This window comes from Passer domesticus, unplaced genomic scaffold, assembly GCF_036417665.1.
Source record: "Passer domesticus isolate bPasDom1 unplaced genomic scaffold, bPasDom1.hap1 HAP1_SCAFFOLD_58, whole genome shotgun sequence".
Taxonomy (NCBI): Eukaryota; Metazoa; Chordata; class Aves; order Passeriformes; family Passeridae; genus Passer; species Passer domesticus.
In genome coordinates, this window is record NW_026990164.1 from 846,033 (window position 1) to 870,797 (window position 24,765).

The 24,765-nt window shown below is 55.2% G+C and overlaps 2 protein-coding genes across 2 annotated transcripts; one reads left to right on the top strand and one right to left on the bottom strand.

The window, feature by feature from the left end:
• Positions 1 to 1,280: 1,280 nt before the first annotated feature.
• Positions 1,281 to 5,391, bottom strand: LOC135292937 (zinc finger protein 892-like). Its single transcript, XM_064406982.1, has 2 exons — positions 2,828 to 5,391; positions 1,281 to 2,637 (listed from the first exon to the last, which is right to left on the bottom strand). The coding sequence occupies exon 2, from the start codon at positions 2,627 to 2,629 to the stop codon at positions 1,955 to 1,957; it is 675 nt and encodes a 224-aa protein (XP_064263052.1). The 5' UTR covers positions 2,630 to 2,637; positions 2,828 to 5,391; the 3' UTR covers positions 1,281 to 1,954.
• Positions 5,392 to 11,974: 6,583 nt separating this feature from the next.
• On the top strand, positions 11,975 to 22,833 carry LOC135292920 (serine/threonine-protein kinase pim-1-like). The gene is made up of 7 exons (XM_064406976.1): positions 11,975 to 12,073; positions 19,614 to 19,638; positions 20,327 to 20,418; positions 20,532 to 20,582; positions 20,787 to 21,153; positions 21,770 to 21,946; positions 22,181 to 22,833. Exons 1-7 carry the CDS (start codon positions 11,975 to 11,977, stop codon positions 22,285 to 22,287), a joined length of 918 nt encoding a protein of 305 aa, XP_064263046.1. The 3' UTR covers positions 22,288 to 22,833.
• Positions 22,834 to 24,765: the final 1,932 nt, after the last annotated feature.

A 24,765-nucleotide genomic window follows, 5' to 3' on the forward strand; every position in this document is an offset into this window, starting at 1 on the left:
TGCTGGGACCAATGGCTTCCCAGGCAGGCTCCTGGAGCACAAGTGGCTTTTCAGAGCCCAGGCAGAAATGAGCCCTGAGGCAGCAGCTCTGCAGTGCTGGCCACCAGGCCGGGCTGCCAAGGGAGGCTTCTGGCCATGCCCTGCAAGCAGCTGCTGCTGCCAAGGTGCCTTTGGTGCCTCAGGCTCTGCCTGGCACAGCTCCCAGCACGGCACTCTGCCCTTGTGCCCAAGCCCTCCCCTGTGCTGGGGCTGGCCTGGAGCTTTTCCTGCAGTGGGACCTGCCCTGTTGATGGCACAGGAAAGGCAGTTCCTGCTGGAGCAGGAGGGTCTGCCTGCCATGGGCTCCAACAACTCCAGCAAGGCATTGTTGACTTCAAAATTGCTTCCTGAAGCAGAATATTTGAATAACTGTTATAGTTCCCATATTGTGGAGTAAATAACTAGTTTGTTTTTTTTTAAATTTACTCTGTGGTGTAAATAAGCCGTGTTATCTAATCATGATCAGAATCATTCAGATCCATATTTATATAAATATATCTGGTATTCCATTGTTAATCCTGTGGGACAAATTGAATTAAGGTTCAATTCTACCTGTCCAATCTTTTACACCTTTGAAAAATTCTGAGGCTGGGATTCCATCCAGCCGCTCCCAGTTTCCTTTTTCAGAAGGAATTTTAGAAGTAGAGGCCCTGCAGGGGTTTGAGGATCCATGGTGGGTGTTGGGTGTCATTTCTCCACCTCATGACTCAGCAGGAGTTTCCCCAATAAAGAAATAAAGCTTTTGCCTGAAGCTCCCACTTTGCCCATGACAGGAACCCCTGTGAGTGTCTGGGACATCCCGGCTCGTTGGCAGCCTGAGGACCACTGGGATGTCACCGTGGAGCCCCCGTGAGTGCCTGTGACAGATGGGTGCCTTTGCAGCCCAAGGTGCCCTGGGAGGTCACCGTGGAATGGCTGTGACTGTCTCTGACCACAGAAGATCTTTACCATCCCCAGAAACCCCTGGGAGGTGTCCATGGAGCCCCCATCTCTGCCTGTGACATTCCAGCTCTTGAACAGCCTGGAGACTCTTGGAAAGTCCCCATGGAACCCCTCTGTGGGCCTGTGACTAATCTGATCCTTAGCATGGCCACCAGGGCTGGGACCAGCTGGGATGCTTGGTTTCCACAGGGCGGGGTTCAGGAATGGGATTCCCCAATTTCCTGCTCCCCCTAAAACCGCGCTGCCGATTGCTGCCCTCCTGCCTCCCATGGAAAGCACAAAAGGCAAAGATCCTGGGCTAGGATAGGAAGAATTTATTGGGAACAGCAACAAGATCAGGAACAAACAGGAACAGCAACAATATTGATAACAAAAGGGATAAGAAAAATGGAAAACTACAACTCAGCTGACTGTCTCTTCCCGGCCACAATTTCCTCCTGCCTGGGAAGGACACCCTTCTCCTCGAGGGGAGAGAGAGACTCCCTTTCCTGCCCCTGGCAATGACCAGAGGTGGGAGTGAATGGAATGTCACGGCCATGGACACAACCTCATGTTATTCGATTCCACATCATGTCATTGGCAGGGGCAGGAAAAGGGACAGGTGTCCTCCCAGCATGGATCACAGGAAACATGGATCACCAGGGCTCTGACCAGCATGGGTCATCCAGTGGGGGATGAAGCTGGAGCAGTTCATGAAGCTCTTCCTGCAGCAGGGGCATTTGCAGGGCTTCCCTTACCAGTGACTCCATTGGTGTTGGGTCAAGTTAGAGCTGCTGGTGAAGCTCTTCCCACACTGGGGACACTGGTAGGGCCTCTCCCCAGTGTGGATGCGCCGGTGGGTGACGAGAGTGGAGTTGTGCTTGAAGCCCTGCCCGCAGTCGGGGCAGCGGAAGGGCCTCTCCTCGCTGTGAATCCGCTCATGCAGGAGGAGATTGCAGCTGCTGTGAAACCTCTTCTGACAGGTGTGGCACTCCTAGGGCCTCTCCCCAGTGTGGATGCGCTGGTGGCTGACGAGTTGGGAATTGCGCTTGAAGCCCTTCCCGCAGTCGGGGCAGAGGAAGGGCCTCTCATCAGTGTGGATGCGCTGGTGGGTGACAAGGTGGGAGTTTTGCTTGAAGCCCTTCCCGCAGTCGGGGCAGAGGAAGGGCCTCTCCTCGCTGTGAATCCTCTGGTGCCTGAGGAGAGTGGAGCGGGTCTGAAATCTCTGCTGACACTCAAGGCATTCATAGGGCCTGTCCCCGGTGTGGATGCGTTGGTGGGTCACAAGGGTGGATCTGTAGCTGAAGCCCTTCCCACACTCCCCACACTCGTAGGGCCATTCCCCGGTGTGGATCCTCTGGTGGCAGATCAGGTGGCAGCTCTGCCTGAAGCTCTTCCCACACTCCAAGCACTTGTAGGGCTTCTCCCCATCATGAAGCTGCTCATGGACCATCAGCTCTGAGCTCTGGCTGAAGCTCTGTCCACCTTCCTGCAACAGGCTGGGTCTTTCCTCCTCAGAGCACCCTGGGCTGGGTTTGGAGCACCTCCTCCTGCAGGATCTCAGGGAATTTTCTTCCCCATTGGATTCCTGTGCCATGGAGCCACTCAAAACGGCCTCTTCCACAAGGTTCTGCTGTGGAGATTTGTCCTCGCTGGTCTCCATCCTCATCTCCTTGTCTGAGGAAGGCAGGGCAAGGAGAGGATGGGATTTCCCACCATGCCAGAGGGAAGGGGAAGGAGATTCTCCCCGTGCATCCCTGGCATGACGGCGTTGGGAGCAGGGTTGTCCTGCAGCCTTGGGCTGTGCTCTGCAGGGAGATGGAGCAGGAGAGAGAGGGAAAGGGGCTGTGACTTCCTCCTCACCTACCTGATGGTCCCGGGACATCTTCCTCTTCCTCGCAGCCTTCTCCTCCATCTGGCAGTGGTTTTGAGATGGGAAATTCTGTTTTGGGAGGAAAACAAGAGCTGAGTGCATTGAGTTATGTACAGGTTTGAGGGTAAACCAGGGGTACAGTCTAAGACAGAATTACAATTTAAGAAGAAAATTAAGATTAAGGCAATGATACAGAAACACTGCCTTAAACTGACAGTCAGGATATAACCTGGCACCCTGTTGGTCAGGGTGCTGGTAGCAGTCCCATTAGATGGTGGCCTCAGTCCTGTTGCAGTGATGAACGTGATTCTGTCGAAGCGGTGATCCTGTAGAAGGGTCTGGTCTTCCTCTTAAGGTCCAGTGGTGGTGATGGAGCTCTTGTCCTCTGGGAATCCAGTAGCCAAGGTGCTCCTGGTGCTGCAAGTCTCAGCTTATATCCAGGTAGGAATGTGTGGCTCCTCCCCCTGGGTGGAGCATCCCACAATGGGATGATGTCATTTTACCAGTCCTGCAGGGACACTCAATGGCCCATTAACCTAAGATAGCCCCTGGGGATGTTATCAGGGCTGAGTCATGGAAGAGATAAAGAACACTGCCCCGCCTGTTTATAACAGTTTCTAAAGGTGGTGATGGAAAACATGCATTTGGTTACATCTTGCACTGCAACCTGAAACAGTGGGGTAATCCTTGCTCGGGGGGTGAACACCACCCCCCCTACCCAAACTGGCTCAGGTGTAAAACCCTCTCCCTGAGAAGGCCACACACACAGGGGACAATGTCACACTTTGGGGTCCCAGGGTCCCCATCTCCAGCCTCCACCCAATCCAGTTACTTGGGGCTCTCTCCTCTCCCCACTGTCCTGTCCTGGTTTAGGGCAAATTTGGGAGAAAACCTCGAAAAGGGGATTCCACTAGAAAGCAAATTCAAGCGGCCCCTCCACCAACCAGTTTGGGAAAAGATTTCCTTGGAGAAAAGTAGAAAAAACCTGGTTATTTAACAGGCAAGGGATTCACGAGCAGAGCAAATGACCAATATTAAACAACAAAACCTCTTGCCACTTCAAAAGAGATGACAAACTCAGCAAGTCCCTCCCTGGGCTGTAGCTCAGCACACTCATTCTCTTATCAGTCTCTTATCTGTCTCTTATCAGTTCCTCCATCACTGGAAAAGCCACAGCCCAGACTCAGCCCAATGGGCCACAGGTGTGAGCTGCCAGTGCCCTTCTGGGTGTTCAGTCCAGAGCAGGTTAAAACAGCTCCAAAGAAAAAGAAAAATCACAGTCCAGGGAACTTCTCTGCCTCAGAGAGCTAAAAAACCCCTAAAAGCCAAGGAGAGCCCTGTCCCACCATCTGTCCCTCCAGGAGCTGGAATGTGGAGGAGTGAGTGCAGTTTGTAAAACAAACTGCTCACTTCTTCCTCCCTCCCTTCGCTCTCAGAACCAGCCTTAAATGTGCAGAACTCATTTCTGGGCTAAACAGACAAATGTGGGTAGGAGCATGATCCCAGGTCCAGCCCTTCTGGGGGTTTGGGGTGTCTCTGTCCCTCTGACCCCGATGATGTTTGGGTGGGGTCACACCAGGGCTGAGAGGGACAGAGACCCCCCCAGCCTCCACAGGGATGGGAAGGTCGGAGAGCCCCCCAGCCCCAAGCACCCTCAGCAGTGAGAGGGACACAGAGCCCCTGGTCCCCAGCCCTGCACAGGCATTCCCTGAGGCCAGAGGGATGGAGAGACCACCGAGCAACCAGCAGGGCAAGGGGACAGAGACCCCCGAGGATCCCCTGGGCTGAGAGGGACAGAGACTGCCCCGAGCATACCCCTGGCATGGGGGTGAGAGAGAGGGAGACCCCCAGGCATTCCCTGGGGTGAGAATGATGGACACCACCTCAGGAATGGCCTGAGGTGACAGGGACAGGGACAGAATCCCCCCAAGCCCCTCCCAAGCATCCCTCAAGCATCCCCTGGGCACTGGACAAAATAAACTTGGCAGAAATCAAACTTAACACCATGTTAAATGCCTTGAGGAACATTTGCTCTTGCCACAAGTCACTTGTGATGGAAATGTAAACAAATCCCAAACATTAATAAACCAACAATGGAAGCAATTCTGTGCCAATTCCAAGTTTCATCGGTTCCTGCACAGCTCCAGCTCAGCTGCTGGCAGGTTCCAAAAAAAAAAAAAAAAAAAAAGATGGAAATTTGGCCCAAGATTATTAAAAGGAAGGAAAAACTCTGTATAGCTGTGACAAAGGTGACAGGGACGAAGACACTTATGATTTTCACATGTGGCAAAGTCTCCAAGCCTGTGAATTCAGGACTAATTTAGGAATCTAGCTACTTGAGCTGGGCTTCCTGTGGGACTTCTAGCAGCCTTGCGTTCCTCACATTGGGGTGAATGAATCCCATTCCTAAACCTCAGCCTGTGGAGACCGAGCATCCCAGCTGGTCCCAACCCTGGTGGACATGGCAACATCCTTGGGAGTGGGGGAGAATCCCATTCCTAAACCCTGGTCCATGGAAACCGAGCATCCCAGCTGGTCCCAGCCCTGTTGGCCATGGCAACAGCCTTGGGAGTGGGTCCCTGGCTGGGGCTGTGGGAACCTCTTCCCTCTGGTGCCCAGGGACAGGACTGGAGGGAACGGCTGCAGCTGAGTCGGGGCAGGCTCAGGCTGGATCTCAGGAAAAGTTTTTTCCCCAGAGGCTGCTGGGGCACTGCCCAGGCTCCCCAGGGAAGGCTCCCAGCTTCAGGGCTCTCTGAGCTCCAGCAGCATTTGGACAGCGCTGCCAGGCCCAGGCTGGCATTGTTGGGGTGTCCTGTGCAGGGCCAGCAGTTGGACTCCAGGATCCTGATGGGTCCCTCCCAGCTCAGCCAATTCTGTGGATCTGGGATCCCATGACCCTGGGGATGGGACTGCCAATGGTTGCCATGGCAACGGGCTCTGGCTGCAGGCCTGAGCTGGTGTCCATGGCAACCACTGGGGTCTGCATGGAGCTGCCGAGGGACTGAGCATGGCAACAGGGGGCTGGGGATGGTTGCCATGGAAACTGACCATAGCAACAGGGGGCTGGGGATGGTTGCCATGGAAACTGACCATAGCAACAGGGGGCTGGGGATGGTTGCCATGGAAACTGACCATAGCAACAGGGGGCGGGGGCTGGTTGCCATGGAAACTGACCATAGCAACAGGGGGCTGGGGATGGTTGCCATGGAAACTGACCATAGCAACAGGGGGCTGGAGATGGTTGCCATGGAAACTGACCATAGCAACAGGGGGCTGGGGATGGTTGCCATGGAAACTGACCATAGCAACAGGGGGCTGGGGATGGTTGCCTGCTAAGGATCAGATTTGTCACAGGCCCACAGAGGGGTTCCATGGGGACATTCCAAGAGTCTCCAGGCTGTTTAAGAGCTAGAATGTCACAGGCAGAGACAGGGGCTCCATGGACACCTCCCAGGGGTTTCTGGGGATGGTAAAGAGCCCTGTGGTCAGAGGCAGACACAGCCATTCCATGGTGACATCCCAGGAGTCCCCAGGCTGCCACAGAGCCGGGATGTCCCAGACACTCACAGCGGTTCCTGTCATGAGCACAGTGGGAGCTTCAGGCAAAAGCTTTATTTCTTTATTACAGAAACTCCTGTTGAGACATGAGGTGGAGAAATTACTTCCAACAGCCACCATGGAACCTCAAACCCCTGCAGGACCCCTAGACTTGTAAAATTCCTTCTAAGAGAGGAGACTGGGAGAGGCTGCATCCAATCCCAGCCCAGACTTTGTCAAAGGTTTATGTATAAAAGATTGGAGAGGTGGAATTGAACCTTAATGCAATTTGTCCCACACGATTAATGATGGAGTACCAGAGAAATTTATATAAATACAGCCCTGATGGATTGTGATCATGATTAGTCAGAAAGATCTTAACCACAGTACTGGAATTATAACAATTATTAGAATATTCTGTTCTAGGAAGCAATTTTGAAGTCAACAATGCCTTGCTGGAGTTGTTGGAGCCCATTGCAGGCAGAGCCTCCTGCTCCAGCAGGAACTGCCTTTCCTGTGCCATCAACAGGGCAGGTCTCACTGCAGGAAAAGCCCCAGGCCAGCCCCAGCACAGGGAAGGGCTCTGGCACAAGGGTAGAGTGCCATGCTGGGAGCTGTGCCAGGCAGAGCCTGAGGCAGCAAAGGCACCTTGGCAGCAGCAGCTGCTTGCAGGGCATGGCCAGAAGCCTCCCTTGGCAGCCCGGCCTGGTGGCCAGCACTGCAGAGCTGCTGCCTCAGGGCTCATTTCTGCCTGGGCTCTGAAAAGCTTGTGCTCCAGGAGTCTGCCTGGGAAGCCATTGGCCCCAGCACCTTGGGGACAAGATATGAATGACAAAACTCTTCATGCCAGCAGAGACAAGGCAGGGGCAGAGGAAAGGAGAGAGCCAGGCGCAGGGGACAGGGCTGCCATGGTGATGGCTGTGAGCTCACTGCCCCTGCAGCAGCCTGGCTGCCCTCAGCAGACATTCTAGCCAGAAGCGTAGTGAGGGCAGCCAGCACATCAGAGAACCCACACAACAGCAATTCTGTCCTTGGGGATGAGAGGGTTTCACTGGGTCAGGCTGCACAAAGGTCCTGCTCTTGGAGAAGTCCTGGGGTTGGGAATCTACTTTTCTGGGAAAACAGTTGCAGTTTTGTGCCGCTCTCATAATTGTAAAATGTTTCCTCCTTCTAACAAATGTAAATCCACCCTCATTCAGTTTAAAGACATTGACCCTTTTTCTCTCACTGCAAGATTTGGGAGAAAATAATTTTGACCACTGTTCTTCTATTTTCACAGACCTTGGAGAGGACCCAAAAATCTCCCAAGATGGGGTTTGGAGGCCTCATAACATAACCAGCGGGAGGAGGCTGCAGCTCTGGGCTCACTGGTGTGGAGACTGAGGACAGAACAGGAGTAGACTGGGAGGGAGTAAAGGGTGGTTTCATAGAGGCTGGAGCTTCTCTTCATAGTGGGAATGAGCCTGAAGAAGAAATAATTGTGCTAAGGGCAGCTGGGGAGGCCCAGACTGGACAGCGGGAGAAAGGAGTTTCCCTGCCAGGGCAGGGCTGTGGTGCAACACATCCCCCAGAAGGCGCCTGGAGCAGTCCAAGGCTTTGTGTGGGCAGGCAGAGGCAGGCAGGAGGCAGAGCTGTCAGCAAAGGAAGGGGCCAGCCAGGTGGGGCAGCCAGGGGATGACGACAGCCTGCAGGGACAGAAGCGCAGGTTTGCTCAGCATCAGAGACATCTTTCCCTTCCTTCTCCCCACCTGTCATCACTGCCTCCAGTGTTGTTCTCTGGCTGAAACCTGGGGACACTTTCTCAGACCTGTCCCTCAGAAGGATCGGTTTAAAGTATGAGAAACTTCTGTGTTTCAGTCTCTTTTTGAGTCTCTGAGAAGTTCTCTGAGCACACTCTGAGGGACTGAGTCTGATGCAAAGAGCACCAAAGCCCCAGAGGGTCATTAAAGTCCTGGTGCTGTGTCTGTGCTGCTGAGCTGGGCTGGGCTCCTGGCCCAGAGGCAGCTCCTGGCAAGGGCAGCACTGCAGAGAGACAGCTCTGGCCAGGAGCAGCTCCTGTGCACAGCCCAGCAGGGCTGGGGCACTGCCAGGGCAGCTCAGGGACACCAGCAGGGCACAGACAGAGCTGACAGGGGCTCAGCACTGGCAGGGGCTGGGGGTTGTCCCAGAGGGGGCTGTGTCACAGCGGCACCTCTGTGGCTGTGTCCTAGAGGCACAGAGCAGCTGTGATGTCAGCAAGGGGCTGTGTGACAGCACAGAGTGGGCTGTGTGAGGTCACAGGTTGGGCTATGACATCACAGAGTTTGTTGTGAGAGGTCACTGAGTAACTACAGCATCATAGAGGGGATTCTGTGACATCACACAGCAGGCTGTTATTTCATGATATGGCTGTGTGACATCATAGATCAAGCTGTGAGGTCAAAGTTTGTGCTGTGACATTAGAGAGTGGCAGTATCACATCATAGAGAGGTTTTTGTGACATCACTGAGGGGGTTGTGACATCACAGAGCTGGCTGTGATGTCATAGAATAGGGTGTGAGGCCATGGAGCAAACTTTGCCAACATGGAAAGTGGCTTTGTGACATCAGAGAGTGGGTTGTGACATCGCCGTGTGACTGTGTAACATCACAGAGCAGGCTGTGACATCACAGAGTAGGTGTGTTTCATCTCAGAGTTGCCTTCGACATCGAGGAGTAGGCTCTGTGACATAAATGGCTGGACATCATAGAACGGATTATGCCATCACAGGGTATCTCTCTGACATCACAGAGGGGCTGTGACATCACAGATCAGTTTGTGACATCATTGAATGGCTGTATGACATCGCAGGGTAGGTTGTGTGATATCACAGAAGAATGCGTGGCATCATCATGTGGGCTGTGACATCACAGGGGGCTGTGTGACATCACAGATCAGCTGTGTGACATCACAGGAGCTGTAAGACATCACAGGGGGCTGTGACATCACAGATCAGCTGTGTGACATCACAGGAGCTGTGTGAGGTCACTGGGGAGGTCCCTTTGCCCCAGCCCCCCCTCACAGTTCCCCCAGAGCAGTCCAATGCTGCTCATGCACAGTGGGGTCTCCTGACTGGCTCCCCCCACCCCCGGTTCCGCAGCCTCCCCCAGAGGATGTTCCACGAGATCGACCCCAGAGCCTGACACGGGGACAGGGGGTCGGGGCCCTGGTGGGGGGACAGGGGGACAGGGACCCCCCGGCAGCGTCCTCGTGTCCCCCAGGGCCAGAGCCTGGGCCAGGGCTCTTTCACCCTCTTATGCACGAGCGCTTGAGAGCGCGCAAAAAATCCCCAGCAAGGGATCAGCAAAAACCGGATTTAATATTAAGGGACAGCAGCTCAAAGTTCCTTGGCAAGAGTCACTCTGTTCCTGAATGGGCAATTCAGGCACACAAAGGAAACAAAGAAACAACAAAGCCAAGACAAATCCAGCCAATCAAACCAGAAATGAAACAAGAACTCTCCCTGTGTGTGTGAGTGTGCCAAAAGGGCAGTGAAGGCAAGGATAAAAGGAATATGGCCTAAAAGCTTAACACAGCTAAAACCTAACAGGACTAAACCTTGACTTCTACCTCGAACTTCACAATTTAGCAAAAGAAAAAAGCTTAACAGTATTTCACCTAACTTGCAACCTATGCCATACCAATTTAATCGAGAAATAACACTTAACAGTATTTAACTCAGCTTATAACTTATATTAAACATAACAACATAGCAAAGGAGCAACTCTTAGCAGCATTTAACTTCACTTAGACCTTGTGATAAGTCACCTCACTTACAGGCCTGGTTGACTCAGCTATCTAAGGCACTCCAACCCCTCCGAGAGCATCATTTCTGCCACATTTCCCCAGCACAGGCACTCCTGTGTGCACACAGACACAAAGAGTCAGTGCAAGGCACCTGTGACAAATTCCCCTGAGGGCAGGAAACGCTCCCTGTGGATGCTTTGGCATCTCCCCAGCGGGTGAAGGGTTGAGCCTGGAGGAGTGGGGGGATTGGCCCAGGTTCTGTCCTTGTTCAGGATCCCCGAGTGCAGCAAACAGGAGAGTTCCCGGCTGGGAGAGGCCCCACTCAGACGGAGTCGCTGGCCCAGGAGAGCTCCAAGGGGCTCCTTTTGCAGCGCTGTTTGTAGGGCCCCAAGAGAGGGGCTGCAGTCACAGCAATGGTTCCTCCTGGCCACACTTGGCATCAACAGCTTTCTTTGGCAGTGTGAGAACAGGCATGTTGTGCCCCTGAGGGAACAAAACCAGTTCCCAGGGCTGCTCCTCCAGAAACCAGGAGCTGGTTGGGCAGCAGCAGTGCCTGGAGCAGACAGTGTTTGTGCTGAGCTGCAGAGGAGCTGAGCCCAGGGGCTGTTGGCCAAGGCCGAGGCCCAAGGAGCATTTCTGAGCTGGCAGGGCGGCCTGAGAAGGGGAGGGGGGAATGCAGCAGCACAGGGCCCATGGAACCAAGGGACCATTGTGACACTCTGGGGCCTTGTGACACCAAGGGTCCATTGTAACATCGTGGGGCCTCCTGCAACCGTGGAGACCATTATGACACTTTGTGGTGTCATGGGACCAAGGGGCCACTGTGACACTGAGGGGACTCCATGAAACCAAATGTCCCTTGTGACATTGCAAGGCTTCGTGGAACCATGGAGGCACCATTAAGTGACTTTACAGCCTCATGGAACCATGGGGCCGCTGTGACAAGGAGGGGACTCATGGAATCATGAAGATACTATGGGGCCCTATGGAATAAGCAAAGCATTTTGATACTGTGAGACCTCATGGAACCAGTGAGACCATTGTGACCCTGGGGGTCCCCACAGAACCAAGAGGAACATTGTGATACTGTGGGGCCTTGTGAAACCAAGAGGCCTTTGTGACACTGCAGGGCTGGAACCAAAGTTCCATTGTGACATTGCAGGGCCTCGTTGCATCAGTGCTCCATTGTGACACTGGGCAACCAAAGGAGACAATTGTGACACTCCAGGGCTGCATGGAACCAAAGCTCCAGGGTGACACAGAGGGGCCTCCTGTCATCAATGGTCTATTGTGACACTGTGGAGCCAAAGGAGACCATTGTGACACTGCAAACCCCCAGGGTCCAAAGGTCCATTGTGACATTGCAGTGCTCATGGAACAGAGGAGTCACATGTCATTGTGGGGCCTAGGGAACCACAGAGACCATTGTGACAATGCAAGGCTTCATGGAACCCAGGCATCGTTGTGACATTATGAGGCACCATAAAACTAAGGGAACACGGAACAAGTCTGGCTGGTTTGGCCTTCTGGGCCCCCTGAATGGTCCAGCTGACCTTGGTATGTTGAGAATCTCCTGTTACCTCCTACTGAAACACTGGGGCTCTGTTCTTTCCTTCCTATGGAAAAGAACTCTCCTTCTCCTCCAGGCACACATGGCCAGAATTCGGATTTCACCTCCAAATTTCCTTATATCAAGGAATTCTTTCCACAGGAATATTGCCAGGACAAGTCTAGCTGGCAGTGGTTTCATGGTCACTTCCCATCTGTCTTCAAAAGCTTGGTGAAGGCTCTGTGCTTTCCTTCCTATGGGAAAGAACTGTCCTGCTTCTCCAGGCACCCATGGCCAAGACTGGGGTTCCATCTCCAAAATTCCCTAAATCCAAAGACTGCTCCCAGACAAAATCTGCCATTGCTGACAACTCTGCTGACCTTGGCCTAGTGAGGCTCTCACCTGCCTTCCAAACACTGGGGCTCTGTGCTTTCCTTCCAATTGAAAAGAACTGTCCTTCTTGTCCAGGTGCCCATGACCACAACTGGGATTTCACCTCCAATATTCCCTATTGTGACAGACTGGAGGAGATTGTTGGCTGGAAACATTTCACGTGTAGGGGAGGAAGGGGCAGGTCCAGCCCTGCCCTGGAAGCCCAGCACTGCCCTGCCCTGGGACCACAATCCCCCCAGAGCCTCTATCCCAGCCCAGCAGTGTCTGCCAGTCCCTGGCACAGCACAGGCAATGCTCCACAGCCACCTCTGGAGCCCCCGCCCAGCTCCTGAGTGACCAAATGAGCCCAAGTCTCACCTGGGGGAAGGGCCCAGGAAGACCAAGGGGTATTGAAGGCTGACCACAAGGCAAGCACACATCTTGACCCTACCTCCTCTTGGAATTTCTGTCTGAACACTGCTGAAATCCAGGAGGCAGTAGCTGTGTGTGTGCTCCTCTGTATTTTTCTTACTTTTTTTCTCTCTCCCTGTCTGCTTCTACTTTATATGCCCCTTGGAAATTTTGATGAACTTAAAATTGAACAGCTTAGAGTTTGCGAAGTTGAATGTGCCAAATTAATGCTTTGAAAAGTGTTTTTTGTTGATTTAATGTCATAATAAAACTTTTGCCAAAGTTTCTCTGATTTTCTAAAGTTGCCAGTAAAGGCTGTATTGCTCTTTCTCTTGTCAGTATTTCTCCAGGGAGTCCAACTCAGAGTACACAAAGAATTGTAATTCCTATTAAAAGTCTCCTTGAGAGAGTTTTTTAGTGGATGGGAGTCAGGGCTTGTCTGTCCTGCTTGGCACAGCCCAGGCAGGGCTTTCCCAGCCACATTCCACACTCCATTGCCCAGCTGGAGCCGCTGGTGCCTCTGAGTTCTGCTGGCCCAGCCCCAGGGACGCTCTCCTTGTCTGCCCATTCCCCCACGCTCTCTGGGCAGGGATGGCCTCAGTGGGGGCTGCTGACATCCTCAGCAACTTGGAGCCTGCTGCTGGATTTCACTGCTCCAGAGGCTTGTTCAGCCTGCAGCTCTTCAGTGCAGGAATTCAGTGTCCCAGGGCTCATTAACATTCAGAACACCTTAACAAGCCAAGCCTTTGGGAATAATTTGATTTTAGCTTTCAAATCTTGTGTGGTTAATTCAACACATTTCATAAGTGTATTCAAAGTGAATGTATAATTGAATGAATACTTACAAAGACAGTGAGAAAATATTATTTAGGTCCTAATTAGTTGTTTGGTTTTTTTTCCTGATCATAAATCGATATGTGCAATCTACAATTGACACTGAATCCAAGTACCTCCTCATGCAGTTTGAATAGATAGGAAAATCAAGACCCTCCATGGCTGACAATCAATCAGACTCTGTCCCTACCCCCTCCCCACCATTTCCCCCATCCAAGCCCTGGCACTGCAAATCTCAGCTCCCTCCAGCCTAGGCTGCACCTGCAGCTTTCAGCTCCTTGGCTCCAACTCCCACCTGCTTTCCTTGGAGAAGGAGCTGCCTGAGACACAGAGGGATGTTCATTTCTTGTCAGCCAACAAAGCCGAGGGTAGGCACAGCTCCATCAAATGCAAAAGTCATTCTTTTCCCTGGCTCTGCCCTGGCCCTGATCCCCACAGCCTGTCCTGTTTCCTTCATCCCTCCTTTGCCAGGGAGCTCTGCTGTGGCTGTGGAGAGAGATCCAAGTGCAGCCCCTGGAGTGGGAGCCACAACTCATCAGGTTTGTGTGCTTTGAGGGAGCAGGAACGGGTGAGACTCAGAGGCATAGAAAGGTTTCTCTTCATGGCACACATAATAAATGTAAACATGATAAAATTTAAGAAACATCAAAACCCTTCCCTCAGCAGCTTGTGATGCCAGCAACATCTGACATGTCCACCATCCACAACGGATTGCCATACAGGAAGGATTTTAGACAAAGACTTAGGAAGAGGTGACATAAAAGATACAAATACAACTAAGATGTTCACTAAGAAGGTGTTGAAACTCCTGAAAGATTGGGCAACTCCCTGATGCTCAAAGCACTAAGGCAGTCAACAGAGACACAATGGAATGAGCAGAGACCAGCTGCAGGAGGAGATCTGGGAACAACGGGAATTATATAGATCCAGCTGCTCCAAATCAAGAGATCTCCTTAGACATGGCCATTTCAACAAGAGAGCTGGAAACACCTGAAGGAAGAAAGCCATTAAATACTAGACTGAAAGTTGGTAGCAATGGTTGAGGGGAAGATCAGTATTTCTTCTCCTGACATCAGTAGAAGAAACCAGTAGATCCAGGAAATTCCCCTTCCTGGTGGGAAAATTTTGCCATTTCTTAAAAGTACTCAAATGCCTCAGATAAAAAATATTTTCTGGTATATTATGAAAGCAACAGGTATTAAAACCTGTGCCCCTTTCCAGGCAGACATCAGTTTTGTGTCCATGAAGAGGCAGTGCCACTTCTGCATTGAGGTGCCCAGGGATTGGATCTCTCTGAGAGCACCTGAGGGAGAGCAGAACACCTTGCAAGCTGCAGGTCCCTGACAACCCTGCATGGCTCCTGTCCCATCAACATCTGCCCTGCCCCAGTCTGAAACAGGGCCCAGCATGGTGCCGGGATCATCAGAGAGCTGAGGTGTGTGCTGGAATTCCATGCTCTCCCCATCCTGCAGCAGCCCTGCATTTCCCTGCTCCAGCCTTGGTCTCCAGCACAGCCATGGAGGCTCTTTGGGCTCCTGACTGTGTCTGCAGCCCCCAAGGGCAGCTGAGCTCTGCCTGTGGCACAGTCAGCCCTGGCCAGCGCAGGCCATGCTCAGCAATTGCTTGTGTGTGCCTGGCCTTGCTGTCAGCCCCGGCAGTGGCTGCGTGGCCCCTTGGTGGCCCTGTGCTGGCCCAGCCATGGTGGCCCAGCCCCTGTGCAGGCCCAGCCCAGGCCAGGAGCATCGCGGCTGGGAACGGCCCCTGTGCTGTGCTGCCCACAGCAACCTTGGGGCTCTGTGCCCCATGGCCTCCCTGCTGGGCAGCCTCTGCCAGCTCCTGCACAGCCCCTGGCACCTGTGGGCCTGCACAGACAGCCCTGCCTCGGGCTCTGCCGGCCTCTGGGCCAGCAGAGAGGCCGGCCAGGGCTGGCCATGGCCGGGAACAGGCCCTGAGCCCCGCAGGAGGATGGAGCTGGGCCACAGCCAAACTCAGCCCAGGGCAAAGCTGGGCTCAGCAGCCAGGGCTGCCAAGGGCTGAGCACAGAGCCTGGTGGTGACAAATGTCCTGGGCCCCCTCCCTGCTCTGTCCGTGCCCCCAAGGGCACAGAGCAGCCTCCTCTCTGGGGCACTTGCCTGTTTTCAATGCCTTGCACAGGCGCTGGCCCTGCCCCACAAGGCCTGGCCTGAGTCCTGCCCCTGCACGCTCAGCCAGGCTGAGATGGACACTGATGGTTTCTGGGGCAGGCTCTCTGAGCCCAGCCCAGCTCCCTGCAAGCTCTGCCAGCTGCCCTGAGCTCTGGGCAGCACCAAGGGCCTCTCCCCAGCCCAGCCCAGCCGGCTCTGGCCCCACAGCTCTGCTCAGGCCAGGCTGCTCTGGCCACTGGCCCCACGGCCTCAGCCCCTGCCAAGGGCACAGCAGCAGCTGCAGCTCACACAGGACTCAGCCCCAGCCATGGCGGAAGGTGCTGGGACAAGGCCAAAGGAGGCTCCCTGGCTGCCCTGCTCCCCTCTGGCTCAGGTGCTGAGAGCTCTGCAGCCCCTGCTGCCATCCCATGTGCCCAGGGCAGCACAAAAGCCCTGGCCTTGGGGCCCTCAAGAGCTGCTCCTGCTCCAGGCCCAGGGCCGATCCCAAAACTGGGGCAGCCACAAAGCTGTGCCCATTTCTGTTCATTGCTGCTCTGATGGGGATGGATCCTCAGCCACTTGGAGGTTGATGATGAATTTTCCTACACCCAAGGCCTCTTCTTTCTTGAGCTCTTCAGTTCAGGAATTCAGTGAGAAAAGCTCATAAACATTTGTTCAACATGCCCAAAGAAGAAAAGCCATTTGGAATAACAGAAGTTTTCTAGTTTTCTGTAATTAATTCGACAGATATCTGAAGTGTATTCAAAGTGTATATACTGTCTTGAAAACAATGCAGAGAGAACAGTTTGTTCTGTTTAATGTTTTTTCCTGTTTATAGATTGATATCAGCAATGTCCAGTTGATATTGACCCCCAGCACCTTCTAATGCAGACTGAATAGCTATGAAAATCAAGACCCTTCATGGCTGAGAGTCAATCAGACTGTGTCTCCTGCCCCCTCCCGACCATTTCCCTCATCCAACCCCTGGCACTCCTATGGACCAGGAATGGTGTCACCAGCAGGACCAGGACAGCAATTCTTCCCCTGTGCTGGGCGCTGGTTGGGCAGCACCTCGGGTGCTGTGTCCAGTTCTGGGACCCCAAATTTAGCAAGAATTGGAGGGGCTGGAGTGTGTCCAGAGAAGGGCAACAAGGCTGGTGAAGGGTCTGGAGCAAAAATCCTGTGAAGAGAGGCTGAGGGAGCTGGGGTTGTTTATCCTGGAGAAGAGGTGGCCCGGGGGAGACAAGGTGGTGTCAGGGCACAGGTTGGACTTGATGATCTCCAAGGTCTTTTCCAACCTTGCTGATTCTGTGATTCTCTGAAACCACCCTTGCAGCAGTTGCAGGATGAGCCCTGGGCCTCCTCTTCAGAAGCTCCAGCAGCCCAGGTGCCTCAGCTTCTCCTCCCAGGCCCAAAGCCCATCCTGTCAGTCCTCAGAGCCTCTGCAGCTCCTCCTCATTGCCCAGAACAGGGAGCCCCACAGGCAGACACAGCAGCCCAGATGTGCCCCCCTGGCCTGTGGTGCCTTTGACAAGGGAGCAGCACCAGGCACTGCAGGAGCCTGAAGACTTGCCAGTTTCCTGCAGCACTTGGAGGATGATCCTGCTCCCCAAGGGACATTCCCATGGTGCCAAGTCAGGAACTGCAATGGGGAGTGGGGCCAGAGAGGAAAGGGCAAACAGGGATGGGCTTTTTGCAGGGGAGGGAACAGGGATGGGCAACAGGAAGAAATTTGTACCAAAAAAAAGGGGGATAAAAAGCAAAGGTGAAGCCAAGGAAATACTCAGGACAGTTTTGGGGGTGGCTGTCAGGCAGCCCTGGCTCTGAGCAACAGCATCTGCAGTGGGACAGGTAACTCCCAGCTAATGGGAACAAAGTTTCTGGCTGACTGCAGAGGCCAGGATAAAGCTGAGTGGTTTCCCTGCTGTCCCCCAGCCCTTCCTGGCCCCAGGGGCTGATGGCATTTGTGCTCCCTCAGGTTCATGTCCCCACAGCAGCAGCATGGGTGTGCTCCTGCCTGCTCTGTGCAATGCAAACAGGGGCTCCTGAGCCAGTGCTGCCGTGGCTGTGCCTGCAAGGATGCGGCACCTCTGTGAGCTGGGGGAGAGGCCAGGGCTGCAGAGGGGGGATGTTGTTGGCAGCTCCATGAGGATGCTCTGGGACGCTGCCCTGGGCTGTGCAGCACCCTGGGGATGGATCAGCCCCTGCTCTGCTGCTCCTTCCCGTCTCCCCCAGGGCCCTTGCAGAGCCCCAGCCATGCTGTTTGCCCCCAGCCTGCCCACGGCCAGCGTGGGGCTGCTCACCCTGGGGCTTTTTTGTGCTGAGCATTGGCCTGGCCGTGTTCTTGAGAGAGCCTGGGCAAGGAGCCTGGAGCCCCCAGGGCCTGGCCTGAGGCGTCAGCGCTGCCCCAGCAGTGCCCATGGCCTGTCCCTGCTGCAGCCCCGGCACTGCCACCCCCAGGACTGTGCCCGGCCCCGAGAGCACTCAGGCCCTGCAGCAACACCAGGGCCACCAGGGCAGCGGGGCAGGGCCACGGCAGCAGCACTGGCAACACCAAGTGCTGCTGCTGCTGCTGGGCACAGCTGCTGTGCCAGCACTGCTCTGCCCCAGCTCTGCACACCGACATTGCTGCTGCAGCTCCAGAGAAGGCAAGAATAGAGGGATCTCTGCAGAAAACTTTGCTGGGATATCCTTTAGTTCTTTTAAAACCTTTGAGACTGCAGCCCCTCATTGGCACAGTCTGTGGCCACAGGGAAGGTGGAGAGAAACAAAGTCAGAGATGGCAGAAACAATCGTCTAGCTTTAGGAAGAATATTAAAAAAGCAAAATGACAGGGAAATCAAAGAACCAAACTAAAAGAGCTATAAAAGATGACTTTTATTACAAGTGATTTGCCGAAATTGGCAATCACTTTAATGCTTCCTAAGATGTCCAGTGATCAGTCTCCACACTCCAGCCTTGAGCTCCTGGTTCCTCAGGCTGTAGATGAGGGGATTCAGGGCTGGAGGCACCAGCGAATACAGAACTGACACCAACAGATCCAGGCATGCAGAGGAAATGGAGGAGGGTTTCAGGTAGGCAAGTACTGCAGTGCTGAGAAATGCATTTCTCCTGCATTTTCCCTATTCAGATTCTTTCAGTCATCTCCTGAGAGCTACAGTTTGTTCTGGTGCTTTTTATGAACTGATTGTACTCTTGATTTAGATGGAGACTGTGGAATTGTTTTCAGATGTAGAAGAATCTGGACTGAAGACAGAAACAAACTCCCTGTCAGCCCATTTGCATCTTCTAGATCATTTTCAAGATGTCCTTGGGGGTGTTGGAATGATTATCACACAGCTCTCCACTTCTGGCTGCAGCCTCTAGAGTTTCTTTCTCTGCATTCAGTCAGGCTTGCATTCCCTAAGAGTTCTTGGTAGCCTGTCATGTTTTCTTAGGGTAGAACAGTAACAATGAAAACCTTACCAATGGCACAACTGCCCAGCCCACAAGGAAAAGAAAAGAACAAGCTGTTAAATTCTTCAAATATTTCTCCTGCTTTGCTGCAAGTGTTGTGCTGCACCCACAGTGTGGAAAGCTGCAGTTGGTGGCACACCTTGTGACAGAAGCTGCACCTCGTTCTCCGGGAAAGGTTCTTGGAAAAAGCAAACAGGACTGAGGAGAAGATTCTGGAAAAACTGAAAGAGCTTTTAAGAAATTAAATGAAAATTGAAACAATTCAAGACGTTTTTCTCGATTTGTTTTTATGCTCCCCTTTTCCATCTTGCACTAGTTGTCCATCCCATTAATTCCAAACACATCTCACTTCTAAGATCACTTCTAAGATCCATGAGTTGGCAAGTTTTAGACATTTTAAGATACCATGACCTACACACACTTTGGCTTCCCCTGTTTTTCTTGGAAATCAATGCTGGAGAGGTAAGTGCAGTGCTTGGGTCAGGTACAAATTCTGCATTCAGGGAATGCGCTCTGAGAGTGTTTGACCCTCAGCAGGGACAATGCACAGCAGGGACTGAGGGGATTCCTGAGCCACTGTGCAGGAGTCCAGACTCTGGCTCTTGGCTGAACTCGGCAAAGTTCCCGTGTTTGCAGAGGCTCAGGGGCTACCCTTGGGGAACGTGGGGCTCGGGGCGGGGGCAAGCGGGCAACGGACAAACGGACACGGGGACAAACGGCCCCGGAGCTTCAGTTGCAGCAGCGGCAGCAGCGGCAGCAGCAGCGGCAGCAGCAGCGGCAGCAGCGGCAGCAGCGGCAGCAGCAGCGGCAGCGGCAGCGGCAGCGGCAGCGGCAGCGACAAAAGAAACTTTAGATTCTCTTCTCCTCTCCCTCTCCCGCTGCCCCGTACCTCTCCCGCTCTCCCTTTCCCGCCGTCCCTCTCCTCTCCCCGCCTCCCACTCCCCGTGCCGGGCCGGGCCATGCCCCCGGCCCGCCCCCGGCCCCGGGCGGGGCTGCCCCGTGCCCGCCCCCGGCCGTCCCGCCGCCGCCTGGCCTCAGCCCGGCTCTGGCCGTGCTGGCGCTGGCGCTGCTGGGCGGGCGTCAATGCCTGGGGCTGGGGCGGCATCGCCGGCTTTTGGCTCCGCCTGGCCCGAGCCCGGCCCCGGCCCCGACGCAGGGTCCAGTCCCGGCCCCGACCCCGAGCCCGGCCCCGGCCCCGGCTCCTCCCGGGGCCCGCGGAGGACACAGGCGGCGTTGCCTCTCCCGCCGCCTCCGCTGCAGCTTGCCCGGCCAGCGCTCCACCGCTCGGCAGCGCAGCCGCCGGCCCCGAGCCTCCCTTGCCGCGTTCCGAAAACCGAACGCTGGGGGATGGCCGGGCCGGGGCGGGTGAGGGGCGCTCGGGGGCCGTTGCTGGCCCCGGGCCGAGCGCTGACAGCCGCGTCCCGCCCGCAGGGAAGGCGCAGGAGGCCCTGCAGGAGCGCTACCGCCTGGGTTCCCTGCTGGGGCGCGGCGGATTCGGCAGCGTCTGGTCGGCAACGCGGCTCTCGGACGGCGCCCCGGTGAGCGGCGGGGCCGGCGGCGGGCAGAGAGGGAAGAGGGAGACAAGGACGAGAATGTCGGAGAGCAGTGGGAAGGGCGTTGAGCTCAGCCTGCTGCTCTCCCTTGCTCGCAGGTGGCCATCAAACGCGTGCCGCGGGATCGCATCCGGCACTGGAGCGAGCTGGTGAGTGAGCGGGGCCAGCGGCAGAAGCCGGGCCGTGCCGGGCGGTGAGGAGCCGGGGCCCGGCAGGGTGGGAGCCGCCAGGAGCCCTGTGGGCAGAGCGGGCGTGGGCTGAGCAGGGCATGCAGAGCATCCCGGGCTGGCTGAGGGGTCCCAGAGCCCTGGCACGGCCTCAGCTCCACTGACGGCATCGCGCTCCTCCCGCAGCCTGACGGCACCAGCGCGCCCCTGGAGATCGTGCTGCTGGCCAAGGTGTCCTGTGGGTGTGCTGGTGTCATTCAGCTCCTGGAGTGGCTTGAGCTCCCCAACAGCTTCTTGATGGTGCTGGAGCGTCCAGAACGGTGCCAGGAGCTGTCGGATTTCCTGGCGGAGCGGAGGTTCCTGCCGGAGGAGGAGGCGCGGGGGCTGTTCCGCCAGGTGCTGGAGGCCGTGCGGCACTGCACCAGCTGCGGGGTCCTGCACAGGGACATCAAGCCTCAGAACATCGTGCTTGACCTGGCCAGCGGGCAGCTGAAACTGATTGACTTTGGCTGTGGCGCTTTCCTCCAAGACACAGCCTACACCCAGTTTGCAGGTGAGACCTCGCAGGGGATGCTCCTGGGCATCTCATGGCCCAGCCTGGGTGTAGCACCGGGGCTTCCCCCTACTGCAGCTGGGATGGGATTAATGCTGGAGCCAAATTGATTTGGTTGGGGTGTGAGGGGGGCCAGCTCCCAGCCCTGCTGACAGCCTTCATTACCCAGTGTGCCCTGGGCTGGGGCTGGAGCTGGTGCAGCTAGCCCGACAAAAACCCCCATGGGGGTAGTGGAGAGGGGGGTCTGAACCCATGCCCTGGATGGTTTGGTGTGCAGGGGAGGAGGGGCTTGGACTGCTCCACTCACCTTGTTTGCCTTGGCTTATTAACATTTTTTGGGGGCCCATGCAGGCAGAGAGGAGAGTGGGTTTTCTCCACCAGTGGGTGGGTTTTTCCTTTGTGTGTCATGGTTGGGCTTTCCCAGGGTTTCTGCTGCCCTCTTCCAGCACCACTGGCTTCTTTTCCAGCCCCGAGTTTGTACACAAGTCCCAGGTGATGGTGAGAGGGCAGCGGTCACCCCGTGTGTTGCTAGAGCAGCCCCCACATGCCCAGGGATGCTGGGGCAGGCTCTGGGAGCAGCAGCATCCCCCTGCTGAGCTCTGTCTGTGTTCCACAGGAACCCTGGCCTACAGCCCTCCAGAGTGGACCCAGCACCAAAGCTACCATGGCGAGGCAGCGACAATCTGGTCCCTGGGCCTCCTGCTGTACCAGCTGGTCGTGGGGAAGCACCCGTTCAGGAGGGGCCAGGAGTTCATCTGGGGGCGCATTTTGTTCCCACCACGGCTCTCTCAAGGTGGATCCTCATCTCTGGGCACAGGGGGAATACCAGTGCTGGGAGACAGCAGCGGGCTGATGGGCATCCTGCTCTGGCAGCTGCTGAGGAGGTGGCACATGTCCTGCTCTCCTCTAAACAGAGAATCCATGGGGAAGTTTAGGCCCAGCTCTGGGCACACCCCGTATGGCCTGGGCACAGGAACAGGGGGGCAACTTCTCCAACTGACTGGTGATTTCTGGTTTGTCTCCCCAGAGTGCCAAGATGTCATTAAGAGGTGTTTGTCCATGCAACCCTCAGACAGGCCATCATTAAAAGAGCTTTTCTGCCATCCTTGGGTGCAGGGCGTTCCTCGGCCCTAGAAGATGGGAGAGATCCATGTGCACAGTTGGATCCAGGGGCCTGGCAGGTAGGAGCTCCACACATCTCTTGGCACTCAGTGGCAAAGCAAACCAGACTGGTTTTGTCCTGCCTGTAGCTCTGAGCAGGGGTCAGCAGAAGGGAACATGCAGCTCTTGGGCTGCAGCTGAGCTGGAGATCTGGTGTGGCAAGCACTGGTGGCCACCATCCCCCCTGGTTTTGCTTGTCTGGTTCATGGATGGCTGGGGCCCTGGGCAGAGCCCTGACAGCCTGGTCTGGTCCCAGGGAAGGAGAAGGAGCTCCTGGAGAAGCTGTACCAGGTGGGGCTGCTGCTGGAGACAGCAAGGACAACCTCAAGGACGACAATCTCTTCCTTGGCCTGGCCAGCTGAAGATGATGGACTTGGATTCTGGCAGCTTCTCTAAAGACACACTCCACACCCAATTTGCAGGTGAGTTCCACAGCCAGGGGGATGCTCCCAGATCTGGGCATGGCATGGCCTGGCTGGGCACCAAAGGTTCCCCCTTTGCTGGGAGGGATGCAACAAATTCTTCGGTCGACTGCCCAGCTGCTTTTTGTCTCTGGGCAGCTGCTGAGGGCTGGATGTGCCATGGCTGGCTGCAGGCTGGGCACATGTCCTGCCCTCCTGCCCTGCTTCCCAAGGCAGCACTGATGGGCAGCTCTGGGCACAGCTCTGAGCCCGGCCAGCACGGCCTGGGCATTGCGGGCAGCTGGGACAAGGGGACAGGAGCCCTCAGCTGACGGGCAGTTTCTGCTTTCTCTCCTTGCAGCTGGGCTCTGCAGATGCTGAGGCTGCTCTGGGCTCTGGCAGGGCTCTGCTGGAGCTCAGCACCGGGCTGGAATCAGCCAAAGAAGAAATGGTGTCACCTGCAGCACAGACTTGCTTGAGCATTTTGACAACGCAGCTCAAGTTTGCAGCGTGGACACCTCCAATGGAAAACATGACACCTCCCAAAAATTAAAATCGTTCAATACCTTCTGAAATCAAATCAATCTGGGATGACTCCAAATGACATTTTTCAGCTTGCTCAAGATGTAGCTCAGCCCTTCTCTGAACAGTTCTTTCCCCCACCTGCCTTTTACTTCTCAACTGCTCCCTTTTTTCCCCCAGTGAATTCCCAGCCCATCGCAGTCTCCATCACTTGCTGGCCTTCCGTGTTGCCCCTGACCACAAGGAAGGCCGAGCCCCAGGTTTAGGGACTCGTGCTGTCACTGGCTGAGGAGCAGCAATGTCTCAGAGGTCCAGTGGGATTTTAGTGTCATTCAGAGCCACTCTCCAGCCCTCAGCTCTCCTCACTGCTGAGTTCCCACTCCCTTTTCTTCATCCTTGCAGCAGGATGAGCTCTGTGAATCCCCTTGAGCCTCCCCACTCTTCCCAGCCCACGCAGCCACCTCAGTTAGGCTGAAGCTGAAGCTTCTCTGTCTCCTCTGGCACACCAGTCCAGTCCCCTGTGTGGGGAGCCCCAGCCCCAGAGCACAGCACACAGCAGTGCAGTCCGGGCTGGAGCAGCTGCCCTGCAGCCCTGGCTTGGCTGTTTGTGGCAGCTGAATGCTCCCTGTTTCCAGCTGTCCCTGCAGGATGGCCCCAGGGCAGAGCCCAGCCGGGCTCCCACTGCAGCCCCTGGAGCTTGGGGCAGACAGTGCTCCCAGAGCTGAGGTTCATGGGGAGCACCCGCAGCTGTGCCTCGCACTCAGTGCTGGCAAGTGTTGTGTTCTCATCTCCTGCAGCCTGAGGGGAAAACAACCTGTGCTGCCAGGCCAGCACTGTCCCTCTGGGCAGGGACAATGCTGAAGGGCTTTCCCATTCCAGAGGAGCTGGCACTGAGCCTTGGCAGGGCCTGGCAGGGCTGGAGCCGGGTCTGGCCTGCTGTCTGGGACTCGCTGCCCACCAACCGCCCCCACCCACCACGCTCCATCCTCCAGAGACAGAAGGGTCTGTGTGTGCCAGGGGCTCTTGGATGTCTGTGTATCCATGGACAGAAGGGTCTGTGTGTGCCAGGGGCTCTTGGATGTCTCTGTATCCATGGGCAGAAGGCTCTGTGTGTGCCAGGGGCTCTTGGATGTCTCTGTATCCATGGACAGAAGGCTCTGTCTGTGCCAGGGTTTCCATAATGTCTCTGTACCCATGGGTATGGGATGAACATGGACAGTGAAAGTGTCAGTCATGTTGCTTGCACACTCCTTCCTTTGTACACAAGACAAAACCATGCACACCCCCAGGTATGGATATATTAATAGGATATGGATGGATAAGGGTTTCCCACAGTGCAGTAACTTTAGCATAACTCACCATTTAACTGGTGGCCAGGGGATTTTTTCCCTACTCTGTGGGAGAAGGCGTCCAAGAGCTGAAGGAGCAGAATTCAGAAGCAGATTCAGGATTTCTAGGTAGGAAGTGGAGCTCACAACCATCCACATAACTCGCCATATTCATTGGGATGGGCTGCTGCTTCTCTAGG

Bases quoted from the DNA above. Each gene is read 5' to 3' on its own strand.
- LOC135292937 (XM_064406982.1), bottom strand. From the start codon at position 2,629: ATGAGGATGGAGACCAGCGAGGACAAATCTCCACAGCAGAACCTTGTG.
- LOC135292920 (XM_064406976.1), top strand. From the start codon at position 11,975: ATGGCCAAGACTGGGGTTCCATCTCCAAAATTCCCTAAATCCAAAGAC. The intron at 20,419-20,531 runs GTGAGCGGCGGG...CCTTGCTCGCAG, and splicing joins GGCTCTCGGACGGCGCCCCG to GTGGCCATCAAACGCGTGCC. The intron at 21,947-22,180 runs GTGGATCCTCAT...TTGTCTCCCCAG, and splicing joins CCCACCACGGCTCTCTCAAG to AGTGCCAAGATGTCATTAAG.